This window comes from Pieris rapae, chromosome 1 (assembly GCF_905147795.1).
Source record: "Pieris rapae chromosome 1, ilPieRapa1.1, whole genome shotgun sequence".
NCBI classification, from domain to species: domain Eukaryota; kingdom Metazoa; phylum Arthropoda; class Insecta; order Lepidoptera; family Pieridae; genus Pieris; species Pieris rapae.
Genome location: NC_059509.1, coordinates 8,094,745 through 8,121,008, shown reverse-complemented (window position 1 = coordinate 8,121,008; position 26,264 = coordinate 8,094,745). Strand labels below are relative to the sequence as shown.

The following is a 26,264-nucleotide window of genomic DNA, read 5'->3' as shown; positions in this document are numbered from 1 at the left end:
TTTGGTACGCAAGGGTGGAGGGGCTGCGTTTTCCGTAGCGCCGGAGCCGTTCATAAACCGAATGATTATCTAGTTCGGTTAGGTTAGGTTAGTATATGAATTTCTTTTTTCTAAGAACTGTTTCTGAAATCATCAATAAACATATAAAAAACTAATATTTATCATATTAAAACTAATATTTATATTATATTTGAATAAAATTCAAGTTTTTATTCAAAAAAAACTATCGACAAATTCAAAAAACGATTTTGATGCAAAATGTCACGTCTCTAATAACTAATGGAATCTGTATGGCTAAAGTCCTTTGCCTTTCCCATTAGGGATAAATTGAAAATAAAAAAAAATAAGCAATGGAAAATGTACGATTTATTTACGAATTTCTATACATTATACAGGTTTAAATAATCTTTATTAATATTTAGACGGAACTCCGGCAGAAAAAATAACTTGGAGGTGTTCCATTAAAGGTAAAGAGACACTAACATAATCAGTATTATCAAATTCAGGGACACATTACTAAATTGTTACCATTCTAGCCTTAAAATTTTAAACATGAATATCTCCGTAACTATGGGTTTCCGCAGGTTGGGAATGACACAGGGGGTATTTCTCCATCCCCTCTTCCATCTCCCATCAAAAAAACCTCAAAAATCGACGGGTCATATTGGAAAGTTTAACCCGGTCCTCTCTACCACGCGCTTTAAAATCAAAGACTCTTTCTTTCATTTACGATAAATATTTAAAAAAATCTCGCTTGAGATAGGAGTTCTTCGACATTTTCACAAAAACAACAAATTTGTTGAAGTAACTTTCTACTATCATTTGACGGCTGACACTTGACAATGTCATGTGAAAATCTCATTTATTTATTTTTGGTATGTCACAGTGTTCTCAACCGTACGATAATTATCGTACATGTACGATAATTTCATAGCTACGTACGATGTACGGTGGTACTCGACTATCGTACGCAGATTGTACGATAATTTCCGTTCTCATGAAAAATTTGATGATTTCAGAGATAGCCCTATAATAATTACAGTTTTTTAGTGTTAGTGCCATCTATTGCCTCATTGTTTTATTAGGATCACATGCCGTTGCTTCATGGCGCAATCCTTTCATTGGTTGTTACTGTTGTTCAATTCGAATCATAAATTCGAAATGTTGGCACGTTCATCACACTCGAAGTGCCCTCGTCTACTCCCCGCTCAGGTCTTGCCATACGTCGAATATTTAATTTGAATTATTATTTTTTCAATTTAAAAAAACACAAATTTACAAGATTTAAATAATAAATCATTTCCAACATATTATTGTCACGTTTTATATAATTTTTAAAAGTATTTTATCCATTTTCCTGACTTGTACGATAATTTTTATGAATGTACGATAATTTTTCGGCCCTGGTACGATAATTACCTGGCTTCAGGTTGTGAACACTGGTATGTCATGAGATTCCAGAATACTTTTATCAATATATTAAGAGACTCGAATTTAAATACTTTTTTTGTTTACAGCATCTCGCTATACAAAACAAAATATATTATGAAGCGTTTTTTTTTTTAATCTTTCAAGGTTTTCGTAATCGAGAGTTGCCAGTTGGCAACATGGCAAGGTGGTGCCAGTTGCCCAAGGTTGGGGTTTTTACTTTTTAGTACTTACGTTTACGGTTTACACGGTACGTTTATTTATGGTACTTTATACAAGAAAAAATATTTTTTTGCTTAAAAAAGGGGATGATTCTATACAAATTTATTCTAACCTAACCCAACCAACTAACTCAAATATAGCCACAAATAAAAATCGTACCCATTACTAAAATATTTAAAAAATATAATAGTCCAATGTCGAAGTTTTATACAACTTGAATATATTTCTTATGCATATTTGAAATTAGCCTCAAACCGAATGTACAAGAAAAACATTTGTGTATTTTTAATCAATATATTTAAAGTAGTATGGGGTATTTGAAGTAGGTTCTCGGGGTAACATTCTGTAGGATTTGGTACTTGGTAATTGGTATTACTACTATATCACCAAGACCATTTGGCAACACTGATTGCAATCATTGCATGATTGCATATAAGATTTGGCTCATGGCTGGTTAATACTTAATGGTTTATTTATTTAATTAAAAGATTAGTCATAGGTGCAGGTTATATTTCCACGACACAGGTCAAGTAGATTTAAATTGCAACAAGTTCTAAAGAAAACATGTCAGGAGACAAAAAGAAAGCCCTATTCATTTGCCTAGGTAAATTTAATGGCAATTATATATAACTTATAGCTATTTTAATTTTATTTACTTAGTAATATTATTACAGGCAATATCTGTAGGTCACCCATAGCAGAAGGTGTGTTCCAAAAAACTGTAAATGAGTTAAATAAAGGGAGTGAATGGGAAATTGATAGTGCAGCTATTGGTGGTTGGCATGTTGGAAATCCACCCGATTGGAGAGCTTTAGATACGTTAAAGAAGCACAATGTACCTTACAACAACCATGCTAGACAGGTATATAATTCTAATTCAAGCAACTGAAAAAAATAAATAATAAATCAGTGGCTGTAGCGCCACCTCTTTAGGGCCTGGCCTCAGATTTCTGAATCTGTTACATGATCATTTTTAAATCTAATAGGCAAGTAGGTGATCAGCCTCCAGTGCCGGACACACGTCGTCGACTTTTTGGGTATAAGACATGTCGGTTTCCTCTCAATGTTTTCCTTCATTCATTTCAGCAAATGTTAAATAATAATGCGCACATAGAAAGAAAGTGTATTGGTCCACAGCCCGGGATCGAAACTATGACCTCAGGTATGAGAGGTGCACACTGAAACCACTAAGCCAACACTGCTCTACTTGCAAGCAACTGAATAGCTAGTTGTTTTTTTCTTGTGTCTATTATTTTATGTTATTTCAGTTGATAAAGGAAGATTTCAATAAGTATGATTATATTTTTGGAATGGATGATGAGAACATGAAATCTCTTAACTCAAAAGCTCCTCGAGGTTGCAGGGCTAAACTTCTACTCTTTGGAGATTATGATCCTGAAGGTGACAGAATTATAAGGGATCCATATTATGTATGTTTAATATATAATTCAATTACGTTTAGGTTACAAACATACACTATAATATTTCTTTTATTTATAGGATAGTGACTCAGCCGGGTTTGAAAAGTGTTACCAGCAGTCAGTAAGATGTTCAAATGGGTTTTTAGAACAATTAGAAAAAGGAAATGTTCAGTGATTATCAACTTTAATTGAACATTAGGTCATTTATAATACAGTTAACTATTTCCCTGGCATTATAATTTTACACTTTGACAACTATTTTATATTTCTTGCATAATTTTTGCTCTTCAGTTTGTTTTTTTATGGGTATTTCTGGTGTTTCTGGAAAATTTACAATAAGACAACTTTTAAGATTGCTTCCATATCTTGACTGAATATCCTTGCGTACAAAGAAGTCTACCAACCATAAAAATGTATCATCACTGGAAGTTTTAGCTACTGCTTTTAGGCAAAATAAATCTTTTTGGCTTAAATACCCTGTGGTTATATATTCGTTCCTATTATTATCTGAATTTAGGGATTTTCTTTTCTGCTGTGACACAGATACATAATTTTCTATCCATTTAAATACTATAGGTTCAAATCTGTAATCATTTAGATATGCAGGAAGCTCCGGTTCTTCTTGGTATGTAGCTGAAAAAAAAATATAATGTCTATTTATAATATCAGGCAAATATCTATTTCTTGAGGTAAATTAAAGGGTTGGGTTTACAATTCAATACCTTGAATTTGATAATACTGAGTATGTACGAATCTAAGCGTCCAAAAAACGAATTATTATCTGGTTCGGTTAGGTTAGGTTAGTATATTAATATTTTATTTTAAATAACTGTCCAAAAAACGAATTATAATCTAATTTAATAAGTTAGGTTAGGTATTGAATTGTAAACTTTAACTCTAGATATATGTTTCTGTAATTAAGTTTATGAAAAAACTGAAATCTACATTTAAATTAAGGTCAAAGTATTTTTATGAAGGATACTGCAAGTACACAATAGTTTGAACATGAATTTAAATTATAACGAACCCTATATAATAATATATAAAGAATTTAGAAATATTTGTACAATCTTACATGGATATTCATCATCACTATCAAGTAAGGCTTCTATTCTCTTGGAGTTCATTTAGGCTTCCTTGGTACAGGTGTGTATTATCGAAACTCCTTATCAAGGAACTTGCTTTTAGTTAAGTATGTATTTATTTATTTTTAATACATTTTTTATTAAAAAAATATATCTTTGTGTGGTTATTGTATGGAGCAGTACGTAGTTTTTTGTCTTTGGCCTGAGAAAACAAGCTTAAAGCACTTTGGTTACTTATCGATGACGGGTCGAGGTTTTTTTCGCAAAGTAATGTCCAAAATGTAAATAAACACTACACGGAAAAAACAGCCAAAGATAATGTTTAACATAGACTATCATAACATAGTATAAAATATTTTGTTAAATACACAGAAGAAGAACATACAATAATTTAAATATCTTTGACCATTTATTCCGGACCGCAAGAAGTAAGGGCATGTCAATTGTCAAGTTATAACTATTGTCAATATATTTAAAAAAACGCAAGGGCATAAAATAAGAGAAAATACAGTAATAAAGTGAAAACGTGGTTGTATGCTTTATGGCAATTCTGCAAAATAATCTTAATCTTTTATTCCATATTATTCTGACTAACAGATACCTAGCTTTTTACTAGCTTATTAAATATTAAAGATCAATACATACATGTATTAAATACATATATCTGCTCCATATTTTATCTATTAAAAATGTTGTCAAAGGATGACACTATTGCTAACCAAATACAGGAAAAAACATTTCATTGTATCCGTAAACACAGGTGAACTTAGAAAATAAAGAATTAAATATCTTTTCAGCCTGTTTGCGTTTTAGTGTGGTTTCTATGCTATAGTTCTTAAATGACAAGTAGCTGAGTAGACAGAATGAAGTAAATAAAAAAAGTGGATAATGAACTCTATACAAGTCGCATTTCTGAATATTACACACCAAAAGTAAAAGAATAATATTAGAATTATGTACAGGGTGTCCCAGAAAGAATGGATAATACTTGAAACCCGCACGGAACAGCTCCAGCGCTCAGAAAAAAATAATAAAAAAAGTGAGTGCAGGAGCAACGCAAGTGCTGCTATCCTAATGCGCGTCGTTCAGATAACCCTGTATTCACAAGAGTCCACAGATGTTATTCGGAATGCAGAATAAAAATAACGTGTTTTTCTAAAAAAAAAAATTTTTTTTTCTGAGCGCTGGACAGCTGTTCCGTGCGGGGTTCAAGGATTATCCATTCTTTCTGGGACAAAAATTGTATACAGGGTGTTTTTGTTACTTTCCTAAAGGAAATTCATTAGACATTACATTATTACTATAAGATGATTAAAGTATCAATAAAAGTTCTTATAATATTTCTCTTCTTTAATTTCCTTGTGTTTTGAATTATTGTAACAAACAACTTCTAACATTCCATCATTGTTTAAAGTTAATGTTTTAAGGCGTTTATTAGAAGTTTTAATCTTCTCCCTTACAAAATCAAGAACTTCATGAAGTGGTGCTTTTAAATAATTTTTATAATGTATCGCAGAATGGACAAAAATATTATACAAAAACCCAGATGTTACACCATCAGGAAAATGTTGGACTAAATCTTTCCAATTGATATCTGTCCAAACTCGATATGGATATGATTTGATTCTGAAAGAATTTTTAAAGATATTAGGTAACATAATTTATTCTGTACATAATACAGAAGCTGCTTGTGCTTTCCATTCCTTAATTCCGTTCCATCTGATAATTTTATTTTTTTACCTGTTTTCCTGTTTTGACCCTGGGCCATAATGCACAAACTGTGCGGGCCATAATATATATATAAAAAAATAAAGCTACTTGTGCTCTAAAACTAATCTAACTAATCTATACAAACTCTTCAGATCTATAAAATCTTTTTATATTTACTTTACTATGCATTTATGGTAGATTTTTGCTACCCAGGTTTAAATATTATATTTAGATAAACATGTACAGCTCACAATTTCTATTGAAATATAAAATTATGAAAATTTTAATATATAAAGGACGGACATCAAATCCTCTTAGAGGTAAAATAATAAAAGTGTGAACTTTACTGTTCTAAGTGAAGCACTGAGACATAATATATTTACAGTAGTGTAAACACAAATTAACAAACACACATAAATTTGAACTAAAGTGGTTATTTCAACACTATTTAAAAACAATGTTATTGTTTCCATAAAATATAGTTAAGAAGCTACTTACACTTTTATGATTTTCTTTTTGATTTTCTTCAGTTTTAGGTCTAACTTTACGAATATTTGAACATGCAAATAATAATACCAGAAAAAATTTAATGTTTTAGCATCTTTATCCATCTCATCTTCCATCTTTACCCAAATAGATCTGTCAATTTTTTTATACTTTAGTTCTTCAAGACGAAGACCAGTAAATTTCATGATTAATTTTAAAAATTTTGTTGCACTGTCCAAGGTCCATCTTACTTTAGGTCTTTTCTTTTTAAGATTATCTGAAAATTTTAAATGTGCAGACATTAAAGATAACACTATTTTTTTGTTGCGTAATAAAAATCTTTACTGTTAAACAAACAAAAGAACCTGTGAATACACTGATTACAATAATATTATGTTAACAATTAAACCAGTCAAAAGTATATATTATTTGCGCTAAAGTTACCTACTACTATAGCACTGTTCAGGGCAATTCTAATCAAAGTTGGTTTTATTTGGATAAGGAATAATATTGTGTTATGTTGTAAATAATGCATTATTTTTTAATATTATAAAATATTACTTTACAACAGTGCAGAAAATAGAAGCTGTGAATGGCAGATAATTTTACCTATTTTTGCACCAGTTTTCATTCATATGCACTTATTGGATAACAGAGCATAAATATGCTCTGTTAGCCAATAAAGTTAAATTGGACCTTGCAATACCACCAAAAGCATAATATCTAATTAATTAATATGCAAACTATGAAACCCTACAATTTTCTGATTATAGTATTATTCAGGAAAAGGTTTAAAATATACCTTTAAAATCCATATGTATCTTCATCTGAACTCCTCTAGTTTCTCTACATAATAATCGAGAAGCGTACTGTACAGCATCTTCAGGAAAGTGGTAGTAACAGAGTTGTATTACTTTTGTTTCAAGTTGTGTATAAGGTCCCTTATTAAGTGTACCATAGCATACATGAAAGTGTTGAAATACCTGGTGGAGATTTCTTTCTAGACCTCTAGCAAGATAGGAAATTATATAACGTCTTACATACTCCTCTGGTCCAAATTTACTTATTTTACTTTTTCCTTTACTTTTCCATCTTGCTAACTTCATTGGTTGATCAGGTACCTGGAATTTCTTAATTTAAATTTTACTTTATTAATATTGAAAAGTTGACTCATATTTCATATTAATAATACTGGACTAATAAAACTAACCTTCACGAATTTTAACCAATTTTTATGCACACGCTCACATTCAGTTAAGGTAAATTTATCAGTCCGAAATTTTTCATGTTCATTTTCATTTTGCTCAATTTTTTTTGTTAGCCAACCAGTCCTTTGATACCAAGGTTGATACCAGTATATTATCATTTTTTCTTTCAATTCTACAAGTAACTATGTAATAAAACATATATTTATTAACTGATACACAATTTATATTGAGTTTACCTGACAGGATTTTTGTCTGACTGATTTTTGTCAGGTAAACACCAAAAAATCCAGTCGTTGATTTTTTAAATTTTTATTATTACAGAATTAATTATATTTACCTCCATATACTCCTCATCTTGCACTTTTAATTCATGTAATAGAAGCTTAATTTTATCTCTGCATGATATATCTGTTTCATCCACATCATTGAAAACAGTTAAATCCATACTATTCTTACTCTTAGATATAATTTATCTTATAAGTTTTAAATTAATCGCAAGATTAAAGATCATAAAAGTTGTAGGTTAAAACCTAAATTATTCCATACCTATAACCTATTTACCTATTTTAGGTATAGGTAATAACTTTATAACTATTAACTTTTTTTTTTCATTTATTCGCCGGAAACAAGTCCATAGGCATAAGTAATAACTCCTGGCCTGAACATAAGGGACAGTATATATATGTATATATATATATATTTATTCAAAAAGTGATATTACTAACTTAACTATTACTTACTGACATAAATAATGTTTATAAGAATAATAATATAATTATAAGATCAATTCGACAAAATACTTTATCATTGTCAATTTTTGAAAAAACGTTGACAAGTCAATTTTGAAATCTAAACGTGAATGAAGAATTTGTAACAAAATTTCAAACATTTTGAAAAAACCTTTACATTCGCATTTTATGGATGATTTATTGTTTTTTTAGTTCAGGAGTCGAATCTGAGACCTGACTTCGAATTTAATTTCAAATAACTGTATGTGGCTTATGGAAAAAAAAATGTATAAATTTCAAATTTTATAGTCTGTAGAAACTATATTGGACGTCATTGCAAATAAAAATATTAATAAAACCACTGCTTGTTATCTGTAGTTCAATTGTAAATGTATTTTTTTTAATTGTAATATTTGTGTGTTGAATATTTTATATTATATCGAAATTTTTATATCACGAGGGAAAACCATTTATTTAGTCGGTAGTGAATCTTATAGATCACGATAAATTGTTGTAAATTGTGTTAAATGATACAGAAAGACGGTAAAAATGATATGTCAAAAACGAATGATAACAAAAATTTTGTATACCTAATTTTTGTATTAGTCGCATTAATACATAAATTAAATGTAGCATATTAAATGTAGTTTCAGTGTACATTTATTACTCTTCGTTGGCCATATGAAGATATAATGTTTCTGTGTCAAGATAAAAGTAAAAAGAAAAGATTACAAAAGCCAAACATATTACGTAGAAACCCCAAGACTTTTAAATCAATCAACAAGGACCTTGACCTAATTAGAGAAAAGCCTATAGACGCAAGTTTATTGGTAGAAACTGTCCCAAAAAATGGGTCAAAAAAAGACCACAAAATGAAAACCCTGAGTGAAGTCAATGAGAGCCTTGATCTCTCAGAAGTTGAACCTAAACAAACTTGTTTGATTCCTATACATTCAGGTATGCCTTTTTTAATTAACTAATTGATTAATACTAATTTGACAGCTTTATTATTTGTATCTTTTGGATTTTTTTAGAGTTAAACAGATATCTTTCACTAACTTTTATATCCAATGTGCTAATTTTGATTTAAGCTTTATATTTGCTCTATCTAAATAAATAGGACTTCTCATTTTAATATTTGTTTTTTCATATTCTAGATATAACAGATGTTCAGCCTTCGTTGAATGTTGACTCTTTTCTGATTAGACATTCTGAAGAGCAGGTAAAGAGTTTAGTTTTAAGCATATTTAAGCATATATGCATATATATTCTTTACTAAAATTCTGTTTTTAGAATAAACCCTTTAAGAAAAATAAACAGAATGCCGTTGGCTCACATGATAAAGTCTGCTTTGCATTTATTGATGATTCAAACCCATTTATTTCTGGAAACTGTAAGTATTCTTTCAAATTAAATTAAAGTTATTCATAGTCAAGTATCCATAGTGTAGAGATTACATTTTATTTTAGGTAGGCATTTGAAAGAATTGTGTTCTTCAGAGAAGATAAATTTCAACTCCTTTATTCCACACACATTCAATGAAAGAACAGAAACAGTCCATTCAGATAATGAACTTGTGAGGTTTTCTATTGATGGCATTTCCCAAAGTAGAACTAAATACAAGGTATGGATAACATAAACTTCATAATTTGAACAGATCTAATGTAACTTATTTCTCTGTCTTAAAAGGTAGAAGTAGTAGTAGAGAGTTGGTTTTATATTGCATACCACCAGACATAGTCTTATATTTATGGCGCTGAATGTTGTATGGGCTGCCGAGAAAACAGCCTAGTATCTAAAAGCCTTCACTAGAAAAAGTATTTGGCATTTAGGGCAAGTTTTTTTATTTATTCTCTTATTAAATTAAATATAATACTGATTCTATTGTAGAATTAATGTAATTAGTTAATGCCTAAACATTTAACAAGTAAATGATGTAAAATAATATATAGAAATATTATGGTGACAATCATCAGTCATTTATTTCAAATATTATTTATGTAGAAAGCTAATCATTTAGTTAAATAATTTGCTAAGACCTGAATGAACTCGAATTTATTTCAGTGTGATGTGGGAGATTGTGGAAAGGTATTTTTAAGTGAAGAAAAATTATTAAAACATAAGAATACTCATAATAAAGTATGCAGGATTGCACGACCAAGTGTTTTTGAATGTCCTGTTAAGAATTCAAGTAAATTAGAAGTGACCTGTCACAAAGTATTTTTAGTTAAAGAAGAGCTTATTAAACATATAAATGAAGACCACTCAGTAGATGATGCAGCATTTAAGTAAGTTGTACTTATAAAAGTAAATGTATAATATGTATAAAAATATTTTTGACCTTAAGTTATGCTGTGGTTCAACCAAGTATTGCTTATGGCAGGAATATTAAGCACCATTCAGAATGAAAAATGAAAATGTATAGTAAAGCTTTTCTTTTGATCCTAGGAGTAAAGATATAAAACATACAGAACACTTAACACATGTAGATTTTTTACAGAGACAGCAGGATGCACTACAGATATAATTGGATATCAGATTTTCAAATGTTGTTTAGTGTGTAATAACTAATATGTATGTAATCAATCTGTTTTCTGTTTTTGTACCTAAACGTAAAAATAAATAAATAAAATAAAAAATAAATCATTATACATAGTGACACCTCTAGGCTTACGATGATACCTATAAAATTTATGTCCCTTGTAAGCGTAGTAGTAACAAGGAACTTGTATTCATTTGTAACAATTACATTAATCATGATTTTAACTATAGTAAAGATAGTTTTTTTTTTCATGATAGATGTGACGTTTGCGAGCGTCGTTTCTTTTGGGCATCTGGCCTACGTGCGCACAAGCGTTCGCACGTTGAGCGTGCGTCTTTTGCGTGCCCTTGGCCCGAGTGTGGGCGTGTGTTCCGACACGCTTGTCGCCTGCGAGAACACAGCCGAGCGCACACTGGAGCCAAACCCTACCATTGCACTTATCCGGTTTGTTTGCATTAGTTTCATATAATTGCTATCATTTATGAGCGAATGATTCTGTTACGTCTGGACATTCAGGCTTCACGTCTAAAAACCATAAACATTATGCCTTCAATTGTTATTTCTTGTATTGTGGTTACTTTCACTGTACTTTGTAAATAATCATTTTGAAAATTATGTGTAAGTATATTTCTATATTTGTAGTACTTTTATGAAGAAGCACAACGACGCTCTCTCTGTAGCGGTTCGTATGCTCAGATACGCAAAAAAAGTTTACGGTTGGTACAGCATAGTTAAGATTTGATATTGTCTTTCGCACTTGTAGCACTTTGCTCTTACAAGCTGCAAATTACATTAAAAATTATCTTCCTAGCTGAGGTTTTAGTTGTACTTTATTATTTTCGTTTGGTAGAATTGCGACTGGTCGTTTCGAACTGCGAGCAAGCTACTGCGTCACTCGCGGCGTCATACAGGCGACCGACGTCATACATGCGTGCAATGCGGCCGAGCGTTTCTGCGACGCGAACACTTGCGCGACCACGAAGCTAGGCATCACACTTTAGGTAAACACTAATAATTTTTAAAATAAATTATTTCGTTTTATTTATGTAAGGTATACCTTAAAAAAGTTGAACTGATAATCGTTGACTTATAATATTTATTAAACATTTAACACTGTAATATTACAAGATGGCTTTAATGTTATTGTGTACGTTGCGAACTAGTGCACGATGCGCGCGTCACAAAAAAACTACCCACCCCGACACCATGAAGTTAGCATAGTCAATATTTTAAAATAAAAAAATATCAATTTCTTTAATTACGAAAAGATATTTGTTATGTGATATTTAAATAAACTTTATATTATTAGATAATGCGTCATAAATTATAATAAAACTTTCAATGTATTTGATACCTATTTTCTTTAACGCCAAAGAAGAATAACTTTTTATGCGTGTACACAAGTACACACATGTTTTTATTTGAACATACCTAATAAGGAAATATCGTTGTGATTTCTTCCTTAACTAGCTTTGTTATTTTTTCCTAAACTACAATCTTTTTTGAGGGCTTGAACCATCCAGCCCTCACAAAACATTGTGGATCAACATTTGCCTTGCAGCCGGACTTGTCTGCTATCGTCTTTGCTGATATTTAATAAAATTTATCAAGAACAATAAGATGGTTTTTCTTATATAAAACTTTTCTAATTTCAGAAGACTCATCTAATGCAGTGCAAGATAATAACACATGTGACATAAACGCAAAGCAACAGAAACCAATTAAGAAGTCTGATAAATCCACGGTATATATTCAAAAGCATGACATGATGTTTATCCTTGATTTTTCTATTAATGTCAATAAATTATTATTTCAGACCAAAGTGAAAAGAAAACAAAATACATGTAATGTTGAAAGTGACCCCGAGCGTCTAAAAAAAACTGGACAAAAATTCATGGTGAGTCCAATTCATTAATCTAAGATGGAATCTGTGGCCTCTATTAAACCATTTATTAATTTCAGGTTGAACTTTGGGAAGGAAATCAAAAATTGCTGGACCAACAGTCTGTTGCGGTACCCGACATGAATGATGACGATCTACCAAAGTCTGGGGATGTAAAGGATTCACTCTTGGGTCCTGGAAGTTGTGAAGACTTTGTGGCGTTCCCGGAGGAAGGGAAGGATCTGGTGATCAGTCACGGAGACAAAGAGTTTGTGATAACAACTGAAGATTTGGTGATTCAGACCAGAGAAGAGGGGGACTTGGTGATTACATCGCATTTTGAAGGAGAAAGAGATTTCGTATTGACGACCGGTCCTGATGATTTAGTAATTACTGGGGAGGAAGCAAGGGATGATCATGCGGCGCGTACGCATTGCACGTGGCCTCTGCAGAAGGCGGACTACAATTCCGATGATTATGTCCTAGAAGATGATGTTCAGGTATTTATAGCCGAAATGAAACGTGGTTTACTCACGATGTTTGCCTTTAACGTATAAGTAAATAAGCACATTGAAAGAAAAGATGGATGCCTCCACGTATGCCGCGGTTTGAAACTATGAGCTTAGGGATAAGAGACCCACGCTCAAGCCTATTATGCTAGTAGAGCTCTTCTTTTATATAAACATAAGAGATGGCGGGCTTATATGTATATGAATTGGTGGAAAAAAGTATTGATAGGGATATTTGGTCGTAAAAACCGATCGTAGTAACAGCTTTTTACGTTGTTTTTAACGCCCGAACCCAATATATAATCCACAATCTTAGAATTTTTTCAATCTGTGATCAGACCGTGACGGTCGATGGATCTCCTATCTGCATCCCAATAACCAAACCCTAACTAATAACCAAAACCGAAGACAACCCATTTTTGGCGACGAATATAATGCAATCTCTTCGCTCTTTACACACATGTTTGACAATGAATATAAACCAAATAAAGTATGTAAATAAAACCGTACAAATAATATTAAAATATACAAGTCGTATGTTTAAAACATATCGAATAGTTTTTTTATTATTTTAAAAACTGGTGTAAGTTAACATTTTAATATTGGAAAGTGCACAGTTGAACAGTCATTTTCATACAAAGGTATATCCATATACATCGATCCGACCTACCGTGGATAGCTTGTATCTACAGATGGCTATTACAATCCGTCGATTGGTTATTTGCACACTTTTATCAATATTTAAAGATTAAGGTGTCTATCTCATATGGTCAAAAATGGGTTGAGATAGGTTATTGGGTTTGGGCAATAGAATTGAGAATTGGAACTTTTGATTTTGGTCAATATAACCGATATGTTCTAAACGATGTCGTAAACGGTTTTGACATGATAATATGCTTCAATAGAATTTATATAAATATTGTTTTAGCAAAGTTAACTAGAATATATGTATTTATAGGTAGAGCAGTTAGAAGGATCAGAAAGTAATGTGTTCACTGTGCGAAGCGATCTTTTCCTTCACGGCAGTGTCTTCCACAATGATGATAGCGAGTAAGTCAATATTCACCAAAATTGCAAGATGGTAACAATTTTGTTGCGATTGAAAAAAGAATTGAAATTGAATTGAAATTGATTTGAAATTGAATTGAAATTGAATTGAAATTGAATTGAAATTGAATTGAAAGATTTAATAATTATGTATTGAAAATCTCTCCGAATTGCTATTCATAGTAGACAGTATTCTAATTATTTGGATTTTAAATCTTTGTCTTTTGCTATTTATTGATTGACCTTTCGTGTTGCAGACAGATGTGCAGTGCGGTACGTGCAAGTGTGTCTGAGCGTGTTCTGGATTCGGAACTCATGTTGGACGCACCCTCCGTGCATCTTGCGCAGGTCAGTGATCAACTTAATTTGGTTCTTTTCTCCTATTGATTGGACTATTTCAACTATGACGTATATCAACGTCTAGAGCAGAGTTTCCCAAACTTTTTGTGTCGTATTGCCATGTTTTTCCGTGTTGGCTAGACCCCCTATTTACCTGATATTGATTTCCTGTAAATTTCTAACTGTAGTGAAGTTAAGTGTTAATATTATAAGTAATTTATATGTTTTGATATTATAAGATAGTATGATAAGTAAATAGGTACTATCGGTGTATGTGTTGAGATCCACTATCTTGGACCCCCATTTTTATTTCATGGGCCCCCAATTTTTTTTTTCGATGAAGTCTATCAGGGTCTATACAACCTGCAACGGGTCTACCCCTTGCAGGTTGTCATAGACCCCTAGGGGTCGATATAGACCACTTTGGGAATCACTGGTCTGGAGTGGTGGTACATGTAGTACGATTAAATACTTCTACTATTTTTCTTGCTAATTAATAAGCTTAAAGTTTCTAGAAGATTCTTGAATCGAAAAAAAAGGGTAAAAATGATTTACTCATGTAAAAATGTTTGAATTAGGAATGTCTTACTTCCTATAAAGGTCAATTCCACCAAATTTATTTTTTTTTTATTCGAGGCATAATTTTTTAGATTATCTTTGCGCCTATGTGATTCTATTTAATTTGCGTTTTAACCCTCATTATGCATAAACTAGTAGTTATGTCCTAGCATTGTCAAAGAATGTTTCTTCTGAGTTTTAAATTTTTTGTGTGAAAAACTTTGTGTGTTAACTGCCGTCGACAAAATATGTCCGCTTTTCTTTGTTGAATTGAAAAAAGGGGGACTTGTGAATGGGCCACATGAATATCTACACGAATTACAAAATATGATTGTGGAGTATACGCGGCTGTTATTATTTTATTAATTTTTTAAAAATTGATACAGGAGGAGCTATATACAGATGCAGTGGACGAGTCGTCTTTCAGAGTTTTTCTTTTAAGTGGTGAAGATCTCACATGAGAGTTTTTCTAATAAAATTCGTATCTATTATTAAGAGTTAGTGTAAATGTATGAAAGGTAAAACTAGATTTTTCAAACCTATACTTTTTTTGTTCATTGAGTTTCAGGATGCGATAGAGATGCCAGATAGTGAACATTTCTTTATATTAATATTTAATAAGGGTGTTATTTCGAGAGAGGTCGCTACTATCTGAGATCAGGGACAGACCAATCTTGCAGTAATTGGCCGAACTTGTAATTCCCATATCGACTTTACCTCCAAATACATTTGTGTAAATAATATTCGCTGTCTCACGTTCCGATTGCAATGACCTTACTCTTTCAAGTGAAGTTAAAATTTCGTAAAATTCAAAATCAACATTGTATTTGTCTGGGGTTTTTACAACAATTAGAAACAGATGCCGATAGTTAGTATACAGATGGCGCATTTTTTAATTGAATACCGTTAGGAATTTGTAAAAATTATTAAGAGTAACATATAAAGACGGGCGTTGAAAAGGCCTATCTTTCTATCTATTTATAACTTAAAATTATTATTTTCTTATGGACACTGCGCCGACTGTGCTAAGTTAACTAAACATGCAAATCCTTGTCTGATTATAATTATTGTAGACCCCAAAAAAGTTCGGATCGGAGGTTCTTGAATGCGAATTATTAAGTTCAATATTGCAATCATAGGAATGGTTATTGTGAATTACGATGTATGGGTACTGGTATTGCGTCTCTATCGCTCTGCACCTCCGCAGTATAAACCAGATATTACCATATTTTTGATGATGAATGAACTGATGATGGTCCGTTGGGGCCAAAATGTATATTCTTAGTACTAAAAAGGTGCTCAAAATGTCATAGTTTTGTGTGAGGAAAGTTTTATGATACGTTTAGCTACGAACAGAAAGATTTAAAGAAGTAAGATCTCATGAGGATTATTTGAATTGTTAAGGAGCCCTTGTAAGCTTTATTGGATAACCATTACACATCGTTTGGCATATATTTACATTAATTAATTTTCTGGACAGAAGATTTTCTGTTTGTGAAATCACGTGTTTTCCAATTGTTTTTGTGCCCGAACTCGTCATTATTTTTTTGATATATTATATTTATTACCTTAATTTAAATTGTCTAGTTATCCTTGATGTTTTTGTGTCATATAAGAAGATCGATTTTATAAGATTAAAGGATTTAGTATTTGTTTTGGGGTAAATTACAGCGTCAAACATATAGTCATTTTTAACATCACAGATAATTTTTTATCAAGCCGACGGAAGTAATAAGTTGTTCATAGGACCTCTGTTATTCACGATATTGGTGCAGACGAATTTTTCTTTGTCTTGGTTTTTATTCAAAAACATTCACAACTTGAGACTGCAACGGGTCCATTGTTTCTCAACAATATTACATTTCGCAATTTCCTGCACGTGCTTAGATCCTAAGATTCTCTTTTGTTTTAAAACTCTTTTTTTGTTATCATTGAAGGTAGTATATTAGTTAATTAATCTTACAAAAGCTTAGAAGGGTGTTTTTTAAGAAAATTGAAGATGTTACCTAGATGTGTAAAGTACGAGGAAGGAAATGAAGGGATAAGATAACCAAGGCCAGATTTAGAGATAAAGTACAGACGCCATTTAAACATCAAAGATTTGGACAGTTGAAAAACTTGCTCGCATTTAAACTTGGAGCCGTTTCTTGTTTTCAACGCTAGGAAAATTTATAAATTTTTTTTTTATCTATACTAATATTATAAAGAGGAAAGGTTTGATTTTTTGTTTGTTTGTTTGTATGAATTGAATAGGCTCCGAAACTACTTGGCAGATTTGAAAAATTCTTTCACTGTTGGAAAGCTACATCATTCCTGAGTGACATAGGCTATATTTCATTTTCAAAAAAATAGGCATCCTTACTAAAATTACGATAACATTAACATTTGTTTATTATTTGATACAATTCTAACAGATGGCGCTGAGTTAAAGGTAGTAGTTTGGCAAGACGACGTTTGCCAGGTCAGCTAGTTTGTTATAAATGTTAAATTTTCAATCAAATTAGGAGAGTCGAGGCACCTGATTTGAAATCTCAGCTTAAGGCTTAATTCTTTGCCATATTTGGACCAGCGAAACTCTAGATAAGTGTTGAATTATTAACTAAATTTGGTGCAAAATTATATTTAAAAATTTGGCGTGCAATATTAGAGGATTTTATTATTTATTCAAATATTTTTTTCCGAAATATCTATTTTCGAGGTAGTTGGTTTTCCTTATCAACCGTTTGATAACGGGTAATAAGGACACACAACTCATAATTAATCATAACCACAATACCGTAAATTTAATAATTTCCATACCGGATGAAATACGTAAAAGTATTTCAGTTTGGTGATTAGTGAATTTAACAATAATTGGCCCAATATGGAGGAATGTCTGACACAATTATGGCTGGTATATTCGTAATAATGATTAAATTAAATTCAGGGTACATTGGTGGTATTAAACTTCACTTGTGACTAACTTCAGCTAACTCTAAGATGGTTAACATGTATAGTATAGGATTTTAATAAGGAGATGCTTTGCTCAATAAATATTTTGATGGTAATGAAGCCGTAATTAAGCCAATAACCGATCTCTGTAATTTAAACATTGTAAGGGTCTGTTTCACAATGTCCGGATAAGTTCCAAATAAGCTATTTATTACTTATTGGTAGGATAAACAGTATTTTTGCGTTTCACGACTGTCAGATAGCGCGAAGTTTCTTATTCGGAACTTTTATGTTTCGAATAATTTATGTGTTGCATAGCTATTTGGTACTATATCCATACATTGTGAAACAGACCCTAAATGTGTGAAAGTATGTACAATGTTTTAAGTCTAAGTTTTGCTGGTTTACGGAATAATTTACCTTAAGTGCAATATAACGTTAGGTGAAAACGTGCAGTATTGAGACTGATGAGGTAATTTTTTACCTATGGCTGTCGAATGAATGATTTTTATAGCCTTTTTTTTTACTTTTATGTTAGATACATTGTAAATTAGAAGAATCTGTGTCGTGATCATTGATAGTAAATTTTCTATAAGCGTCGTATTTTGTACAGGACACATTTTAATTACGTCAATTAATAAGAGTTTTTACCAATGGATGGACCTACTAGTCTTCTAGGTACAAAGGTAACTTTAAACGTTGGTAATTTCTCGCAATCGATGTTATACTGTAATTAATACTTAGCTACGTTACATTACATTAGAACATAAGAAAATATATATTTTTGGAAATGTTGACTTGAGTATAAGACGGCTTATTTTTTGAGACTGTTGTCCTAAAAAACTTTTGTTACTTTTTATATTGGTATTTTTATGTTCTGTTGCGGATTCGTATCACTTTATTTTTGATATAAAGATAAGATGTTAATAAAACAAACAAAGCACATAAATGCAATGTTTTATGCTTTTGGCGAACGGGCATTGATTTAACGAAAATAAATAAAGCCAAAAATGTTCCATATATAATCAAGAGTCGTGGAAGTACCGAAGCAGAACATTCAAAATTCAAAATTATATTTATACATTTTACATTAGGTTGTTATTGTATACAAATTTGTTTTTGAGTTGTATTTTCGCACAGTACAGACGTTAAGTCCTGTTATTTCTTAGTCACATATCATATTATAGTCTTGTTATTTATTTTGTATTAATTGGTTGCTTTGTGTTTATGCGAGTTTGCTATAAATAAATGTTGTAAAAATGCATAGTTTTTTATTAACCCTCAACACTTGTAGTTAGAAATTCGAAATAAAACGCACAAAAACCACTACAATTGTCTTTAATATAAAACATCCGTACTTTGTACGTCACTTATTACATCTATTCTACCATTATGACTTTCAAGTACTCAATTAAGTACATTAACGGAATGAAACGCACACTGAAAACTATATTCTAAAAAATATATACCAAAGATTAAAGCCCTTGCCATAAGGTCCCTTTAGAGTATATAAGAAGTCAGTATTTACAAAAAAGAAAGTAAAATTATCTTTGGGAACTAGAGCTGGGGCTAAAAATATTTACGTGCCTTAATTGCCTTGGTACAATTCTGTGGAAAATCATCCTGTAAATGTTTAAACGAAGAAACTTTTTTTATATTCTTTCGATAATTCTATCTTCGAGACGAGAAACTCTCCTTCTAAATGGGCCTTTATTTAATTGACACTGAGTAGTTTCACTATGAAATGAGTTCTTTTGATTTGGCGACACGCACATAAATGTAAAATATAGCCTATAATAGTGATTATTATAGTGCTCCATAAGTAGTGACAGTCAAATCAAGTAATTTGCACGCTCGTAAAGATAATTTGGCATGTATGAAAAAAAATTTGTTCATGCCTCTACCAACTTTTCATTATACTTATATAATATTATACATATAAACCAAATGATTAAAACTACGTTTAGATGTTTTTAATTCATACTCTCAGAGAGTTTCTGAACATGTATAGATCAAGAATTACAGAACTGTTTTGTATTGGTCTCGATGCTTAACTTAGTCAGATTTTGCGATTACTTTTAGTAAGAATTGAGCTAAAAAAATATTGCAAAGTGACTCAAGTGGAATTTTAATTCAAAACATTTTTATACAACAAACTATGATCATGGTCGCCGCAGCATGTTTGTCCATTGTCCAGAAAATTTATAAATGTGCCCCGAATTATATTTATAATTTTCTCACAAAACGTTTCCTTATCATTTTGCCAAAGACTTGGGTACTTAACAGGAAATTGAATGAAGGTTGATGCTTTCACAAGTCGTTATGATAACTTCATTGACACTCAGCATAATTAATGAGAACAGAGAATAATTAATGAGAATGTTTAAAGTTTTATGTGTGTAAATGGGTATTTTTATCACCTCGGTGGTTTGATGTAACTAGTGAAATTGAATGCAATAATTAATAACTATGTGTACTCGGAACTGTATATGTACTTTTTCAGAAGTAGTCAGTGAGTAATGAATTATTTACATATTCATAATTGAATTATATACTGAAAATATATACCTTATTATGACATCAGCCTCTTATACAATACCTGTATTGCTTAGTACGTTACAAAAACATCAGCTTGTTGAGAAAAGTTTATAAACATTAGTAGTGTTTAATAAGTATTAATAGCGTAAGTGTTTTACGCTCAACCAATCCATAAAACTTTATATATAATTATTACTATTATCTAATTTCCCACAAAATAGTCTTTTTTTCTGCGAGGAATATGTACCTACAAGGAATTACCAATCAGGTAACAAAAACCTTACCTTACATAAACAGAAAATAAATCTAAAACACAGGTTCTTAATCTATACGGCACCAGAAATTCCATCTGGCGGTGTAAACGGTAGGTCTAGACTGGTGGTCCTTATGATAGCTACAGAAATCTTGTCTCTGCATATTGTTAGACCCCACATTACGGCGTAAAGCACAATTAGCGCTGCCAAAGCTGCAGCAACCAAAGCCAAGGATCGGTGTGTTTGTCGCCAATCCAATATTTCATATATAAATGGATTTCCAAGGCTGAAAGTTACAAATACAATAATCAACCAGGGGAAGTTTTTCAAACCATTTTTAATACACAAGTCAAAATTGCTATGAGTCAGACAGAAACGAGTTGAATTTTTCTTTTAACAAACTGACCTTGTATAAGCAAATAATCGAATACAGATTTACTCACGTTAATTATGAACAATGACTAGTGATTGTCTACAACAAGTTTATCATTAAATGATTATAATTAATAGATACTTAAAAGTTTAGTAATACGTATATACTTGCGTGATCTAATGACAAATAGAAGTTAGATCTTTGTGGGCTAAAGTATATCTTGCTAGTGTAAAATGCTTGGAGAAAAGCAATGTTCTAGCAATATTTCAATTCTGGTTTTATTATTTGAATCTAATGTGTACAATATCTTAGTGCGTTCGTTTAATTAGGATTAAAACATAATAAATAAATTTTTTACATCAAATACGTGGCAGTTGATCATCACAGTTTATGCGCATACATACAACGACGAAAACAAGTGTAACGCGGAGGTTAATTATTTTGTTAATTTGTATTAAAATGATGTTATCATAATATTTAAAAAACAGTGACGCAACAATCTTTAGTTCTTATGTTCATATTTCTGCATCTGTTTCCTGATTATTTGTTCTTTCTAATCAAATCTAGCCATATCAGCCTTCTGTGCATGGCAAATGCCGTCAAGCAAATGCCGATGCAGACATAATGTACATCAGTGCACAGCCGGGGATCGAACCTGCGATTGATGAGACTCGCACGCTGAAGTCACTGCAACACAGCTTCACTATAGACGCTTCTATACTACAGACCTTGTAACCAACCCATCAGCTATTTGAAATTGTTGATCATCGAAATTATTGTTGGCATTTCTCAGGTCATTTAGATCTGTATGATCAATTATCCGACGCCAAGTTAAATATATAGTGTGAATATTGATACTCACCTGTCTGTACCTCCGGCGGCATAGTATATGCCGGAAAATATCGAATACCATAACCCTACAGCTATGGGTTGATATATGTGTACGAATCTAAGAGGTGTCCTTGAAAGTAGAAATTCGCTAAACACTATGCACGAGTTGAACCCATGTGTTGATAGATCGAGCCAGAAGCTGTTATCGCGTTCTTCATCTTGTTCTGAGAAAAACAAAAATACGATTAGTTATTGAGGCTAAAAAGTGTTCTGTTGGTTATTCAGATTTTCGAAAACCTTTTTGATATTCAAAATATTTTTTTAGAAACGTTTTCAGTTTAATAGCTTGATATAATTGTAAAATGTAATAAGCATATATTACGTTTAATGCTTAGAAGCTTTAATGGCCACATATTGTCAAAACGTGTTTAATTCACAATTTCTTAAAATTCATATTTCATTTTGATCAATTTCCAATAAATTGATTTTGTGGTTGAAATTTTTGTTCACATTATGTATTGATACACTTTACCTGGATTATAAAGAAGGATCCAGTAAAGTCCGGTTATCATTAACGAGAGGATGAGTGCGATGTTGTAAGTGAGCCAGTAAGTACTCACATACCAGGGTAGGTTTCCTTCGCTGATATCTGAAAACCGAAACATACTTATTACCTCTTCGTATCGTTTGAGGTCAATGATATTTTTGTTGGCGACTACTACACATTTAAATAAAACTTCTTTAACGCATTTAATGACTTAGCTTTTCCAAGTAAATACAATAAATTCTTTACTGTTGCAATAAAAACTAATAATGTGTACTATTAATCTTTCTAAGTTTTATTATTTTGGTTTATTTTAAATCGAATATAAGTTAATACTTTTATTTAATCAAACTACGTAATAATGTGTACTATTAATCTTTCTAAGTTTTATTATTTTGGTTTATTTTAATTTTCGAATATAAGTGAATACTTTTATTTAATCAAACTACGAATGTGGCATGGAATGTTTGAAAAAAAAATATCGTCAGTATAAACTCAGCAGCGAAGTATTTCATCACACAAAGACTGGTAATTATGGGTCCATGTTCGTAGTTCCGAGGCTGCGACTATCACGCAATCTATGACGCCTTCGTCGCATAGTAATAACTAATAAGCAATATCAGTTGAAATCCCGCAGTGGGGAAGCTGAATGGCTGGATAAAGGGTGTTTACACTGTGACAAGTATTAAAACCCACGTAACATACGCTTCAAAAGCCTTTACCGCAAACAGCCAACTTTAATACGTTTTAGGTTTTTAGTATCGTATTTATTTTGTAGAGAGAAAATCTTGAAGCTGTTACAAAAGCGCATTCACAAAAAATACTTATTCATTAATATCTTTTATTCATGAATTAAAGGTAAATTTAAATTTATATTGTTTTAATCTGGATTAATAAAAGTCTATTAAAATAAAAGGTACATAACAAGGTCAAGTAAACATTATGTCGATTACGGGTGTCATCAAGCAAAGACTGTTGTAAAACGTTTCGTAATGTTTCCTATCGCGGAGTAAAAGTGGGTTTCTCAGAAATATTAAAAAACTGGTAAATTATTGCGTCCTGGGTTATACTGTTATATCTGGTTTCGGGATTTTAAAAACTGCTCAAGTTTATTTAGAAAAAATTGACGTAGATACAAGTTTAACGTATTTATTATTTGTAACGGCTCGTGATGTATTTTTATTATATGTATTTATAAATGTGCCAGTCAAAATTATATTAATTATGCTATATTTTATAAGGAAACTAAAATTTCAACATTTAATTAATGCAGGCTACTTATTAATTTGATTTACGATACTTTTAATTCCGAAATCCGTATTCTTTAACATGCCAATGGTCCATAGTGCTTAATGTAATAATTAATAATGAACATTTTATTTGTATGTCATTAGTCAATTAGTCGAATAATTTCTTATATTTTTATGATAGGGTTTCCTATATCCTATATTAATTAGTTTTATAATTACATGTAAACTATTGCAAGCTTAAAATAAAAGCAGTCTCCTTTTTTCCCGCTTTGTTCCTGCTAACTGACCTTGACAGTGATACGCAATGGTTATGGCCAAAATTTAAGGCAAATCCTTGAAATATTCTATAATGTTAAATAAATTTGTTAAATAGATATGTTAAACTTTTCCATAGATTCTTCTACACTTCGAACGTACTATCCAATATATCTCAGATAAAATCAAAATCTAAGACCGTTAATGAACATTACCTTAGTTTAAGCTATTCATTAGTATTGTAGAAAATTAAGTCAACATAATATTACTTATTAGCCATAATTATTGTATCTTTTTTTGTGAACTTTATTGTAAGAAAAAAAAAAACTATCCACTAATTTTTATTGTGATCCTAGAATACAATTAAATGGATTCACACATTATACCCAAGTTAATAAAGATTATCATAAGTAATGGACTCTCTCGATTCTGAAGTAATAAAAAAACAAAACAAGTATCTGAATTATCGCGTTCAACTAAACAAACTCTACAATTTTTAACATTCATTGTATTATTTGAATTATACAAAGTATTATTATCTATACATCTTAAAGGCCTTTTTCGTGTCACGTATTAGTGTAATAAATAAGTGGATTTAATCAAACCTGGAAGTTTTTTAAAAGTAGCGACGAGTGATACGGTTAGCCCGCTTAGTGTCATCAGAAAAACCAATAACATTCCCCAGTTTGTCAGAAATATAAGCCAATACGGGCTGGCTGCAGAATAGACAGACCATGCGAAGATTCCCGCCGCCGCAGCTGCCAGCATGAACCTCATGACTAGCATAGGTACCGGAGACTCTCCCTTTTGCCATGACGTGAGGTAAAAATCACTTAACTTCTCATTTGAGAGCACCCACAAATCAGAGAGCGATATTTTTTTTCTAGAATATTTCACCATTTTCACTTTTTAAAAATAAAGCATTTCAAATGTTCATCTCAACTCAATGATGCCCAAGTTGTGAGATAATAATTTCACAACGCGAATACATTTTAGAGTGTCTTATCGACGATATCATTTATCACTTGTCAATACAGGTGGACATGTAACAAAATATGAGAAATTGTGTTAAATAAAATTGAGTGGTCTTAATAACTTCCGTCTGTTATAGGTTTGTTAAATGTACGGTCGGCACGTCGCGTTGTTGAGCGTTTCGCGGTGGTCTGATCATTGCGCGGAGGTTGCATGTTGCACAGTCGCCCCGTAGCCCTCTTGGTAAATATTTATGTAATTCTTTCTTTATATCAGAACTGGATTTCATGACTCAATGTCAACAAATGCAAGATACGTAATACTACTATGTTGTAGTACGTAACTATTCTTACTATCGTAAAGGTATTTAAAATAATCCTTATTAGACGTATTGGAATTACGAATGTTTTTACAATTTAATAAAAAATACGTAGGTATTTGAAGAATTCGCCATTGAATAAAATTTAATGTATACAAAATACTATAATATTATAAGTATTAATCATGCAACAACTATAAATATTTTATATATTTTTTACTTGGATAGATTGCTAAAGTATTGTTATGTGTTTAAAGGCCTCTTAGAGTTGACGACTGGATGTCAAAATCAAGAATGAACATTGTACAATTAGACCAGTGTCGATAATTTTTGAAACCAAAAAAAATTACAGTAGGATGAAACCCATTAGAAATGCAGGGGAATATGATCAAAATGAAAGGAAAAATAAATTACGGTCGATCCGAGTTCGGGAAGTGGGAGGGGGGTGACTTTTAAGGGGGAAAAATTGTTTATCTTGATTTCCGGCGAAACTACCAGTCCTATGGAAAAAAGTTAAATGGCAAAGTTGTAGGTCATAAAAAGATCTACAACTTTGGTATTTACATTTTTTTCACATAACCTCAAAATTTAGGTGAAAAATTCAAAAAACCAAGTTTTTTGTTTTTTATTTATATCTTTTTTAAAAAGTTTTCTTTTTCTACGAAATTTGGTGAAAACTTACCTTATTATGTCCCAAATATACTGTAATTTATTTGATTAAAAATATTTATTTTTTCGCCTCATTTTAACTTAATATCAAAAAAGCACCCTAATTTTCAATCGAAAATTCTGACGTCAAAATTTGAGCTTTTTTCAAAAAGTTTGGGGGCTT

At 31.3% G+C, this 26,264-nt stretch overlaps 5 protein-coding genes and 1 long non-coding RNA gene across 9 annotated transcripts; 3 read left to right on the top strand and 3 right to left on the bottom strand.

Moving 5' to 3' along the window:
- The first annotated feature begins 195 nt into the window (after window positions 1–195).
- On the top strand, window positions 196–679 carry LOC123689412. Its single transcript, XR_006750387.1, has 2 exons — window positions 196–467; window positions 585–679. It is a non-coding gene; the product is annotated as an uncharacterized LOC123689412 (long non-coding RNA).
- A 980-nt stretch (window positions 680–1,659) lies between these two features.
- LOC111003833 (low molecular weight phosphotyrosine protein phosphatase) lies at window positions 1,660–3,393 on the top strand. 2 transcript variants are annotated; one of them, XM_022274554.2, is made up of 5 exons: window positions 1,660–1,678; window positions 2,144–2,254; window positions 2,325–2,512; window positions 2,919–3,080; window positions 3,151–3,393. In XM_022274554.2, the coding sequence occupies exons 2-5, from the start codon at window positions 2,215–2,217 to the stop codon at window positions 3,244–3,246; spliced, it is 486 nt and encodes a 161-aa protein (XP_022130246.2). In that variant the 5' UTR covers window positions 1,660–1,678; window positions 2,144–2,214; the 3' UTR covers window positions 3,247–3,393. The 2 variants fall into 2 exon arrangements, with proteins under 2 accessions (XP_022130246.2, XP_022130245.2); XM_022274553.2 differs by lacking the exon at window positions 1,660–1,678 and having other exon boundaries at window positions 2,061–2,254.
- On the bottom strand, window positions 3,239–4,554 carry LOC111003834. Its single transcript, XM_022274555.2, has 2 exons — window positions 4,147–4,554; window positions 3,239–3,704 (listed from the first exon to the last, which is right to left on the bottom strand). The coding sequence occupies exons 1-2, from the start codon at window positions 4,196–4,198 to the stop codon at window positions 3,313–3,315; spliced, it is 444 nt and encodes a 147-aa protein (XP_022130247.1). The 5' UTR covers window positions 4,199–4,554; the 3' UTR covers window positions 3,239–3,312.
- A 765-nt stretch (window positions 4,555–5,319) lies between these two features.
- On the bottom strand, window positions 5,320–8,196 carry LOC111003832. 3 transcript variants are annotated; one of them, XM_022274550.2, is made up of 5 exons: window positions 7,898–8,196; window positions 7,563–7,742; window positions 7,155–7,473; window positions 6,365–6,629; window positions 5,320–5,782 (listed from the first exon to the last, which is right to left on the bottom strand). In XM_022274550.2, exons 1-5 carry the CDS (start codon window positions 8,003–8,005, stop codon window positions 5,476–5,478), a joined length of 1,179 nt encoding a protein of 392 aa, XP_022130242.1. In that variant the 5' UTR covers window positions 8,006–8,196; the 3' UTR covers window positions 5,320–5,475. The 3 variants fall into 3 exon arrangements, with proteins under 3 accessions (XP_022130242.1, XP_022130241.1, XP_022130243.1); XM_022274549.2 differs by having other exon boundaries at window positions 7,155–7,482; window positions 7,898–8,146; XM_022274551.2 differs by having other exon boundaries at window positions 7,155–7,482; window positions 7,563–7,732; window positions 7,898–8,035.
- Window positions 8,197–8,677: 481 nt separating this feature from the next.
- LOC111003835 (zinc finger protein 479) lies at window positions 8,678–17,349 on the top strand. Its single transcript, XM_022274557.2, has 14 exons — window positions 8,678–8,831; window positions 8,936–9,245; window positions 9,446–9,510; window positions 9,582–9,681; window positions 9,758–9,912; window positions 10,353–10,576; window positions 11,088–11,274; window positions 11,681–11,831; window positions 12,486–12,574; window positions 12,647–12,727; window positions 12,793–13,212; window positions 14,180–14,271; window positions 14,526–14,616; window positions 15,552–17,349. The coding sequence occupies exons 2-14, from the start codon at window positions 8,981–8,983 to the stop codon at window positions 15,624–15,626; spliced, it is 1,995 nt and encodes a 664-aa protein (XP_022130249.2). The 5' UTR covers window positions 8,678–8,831; window positions 8,936–8,980; the 3' UTR covers window positions 15,627–17,349.
- Window positions 17,350–19,814: 2,465 nt separating this feature from the next.
- On the bottom strand, window positions 19,815–25,409 carry LOC123689905 (protein rolling stone-like). Its single transcript, XM_045631876.1, has 4 exons — window positions 24,747–25,409; window positions 22,625–22,741; window positions 22,124–22,316; window positions 19,815–21,174 (listed from the first exon to the last, which is right to left on the bottom strand). Exons 1-4 carry the CDS (start codon window positions 25,039–25,041, stop codon window positions 20,961–20,963), a joined length of 819 nt encoding a protein of 272 aa, XP_045487832.1. The 5' UTR covers window positions 25,042–25,409; the 3' UTR covers window positions 19,815–20,960.
- Window positions 25,410–26,264: the final 855 nt, after the last annotated feature.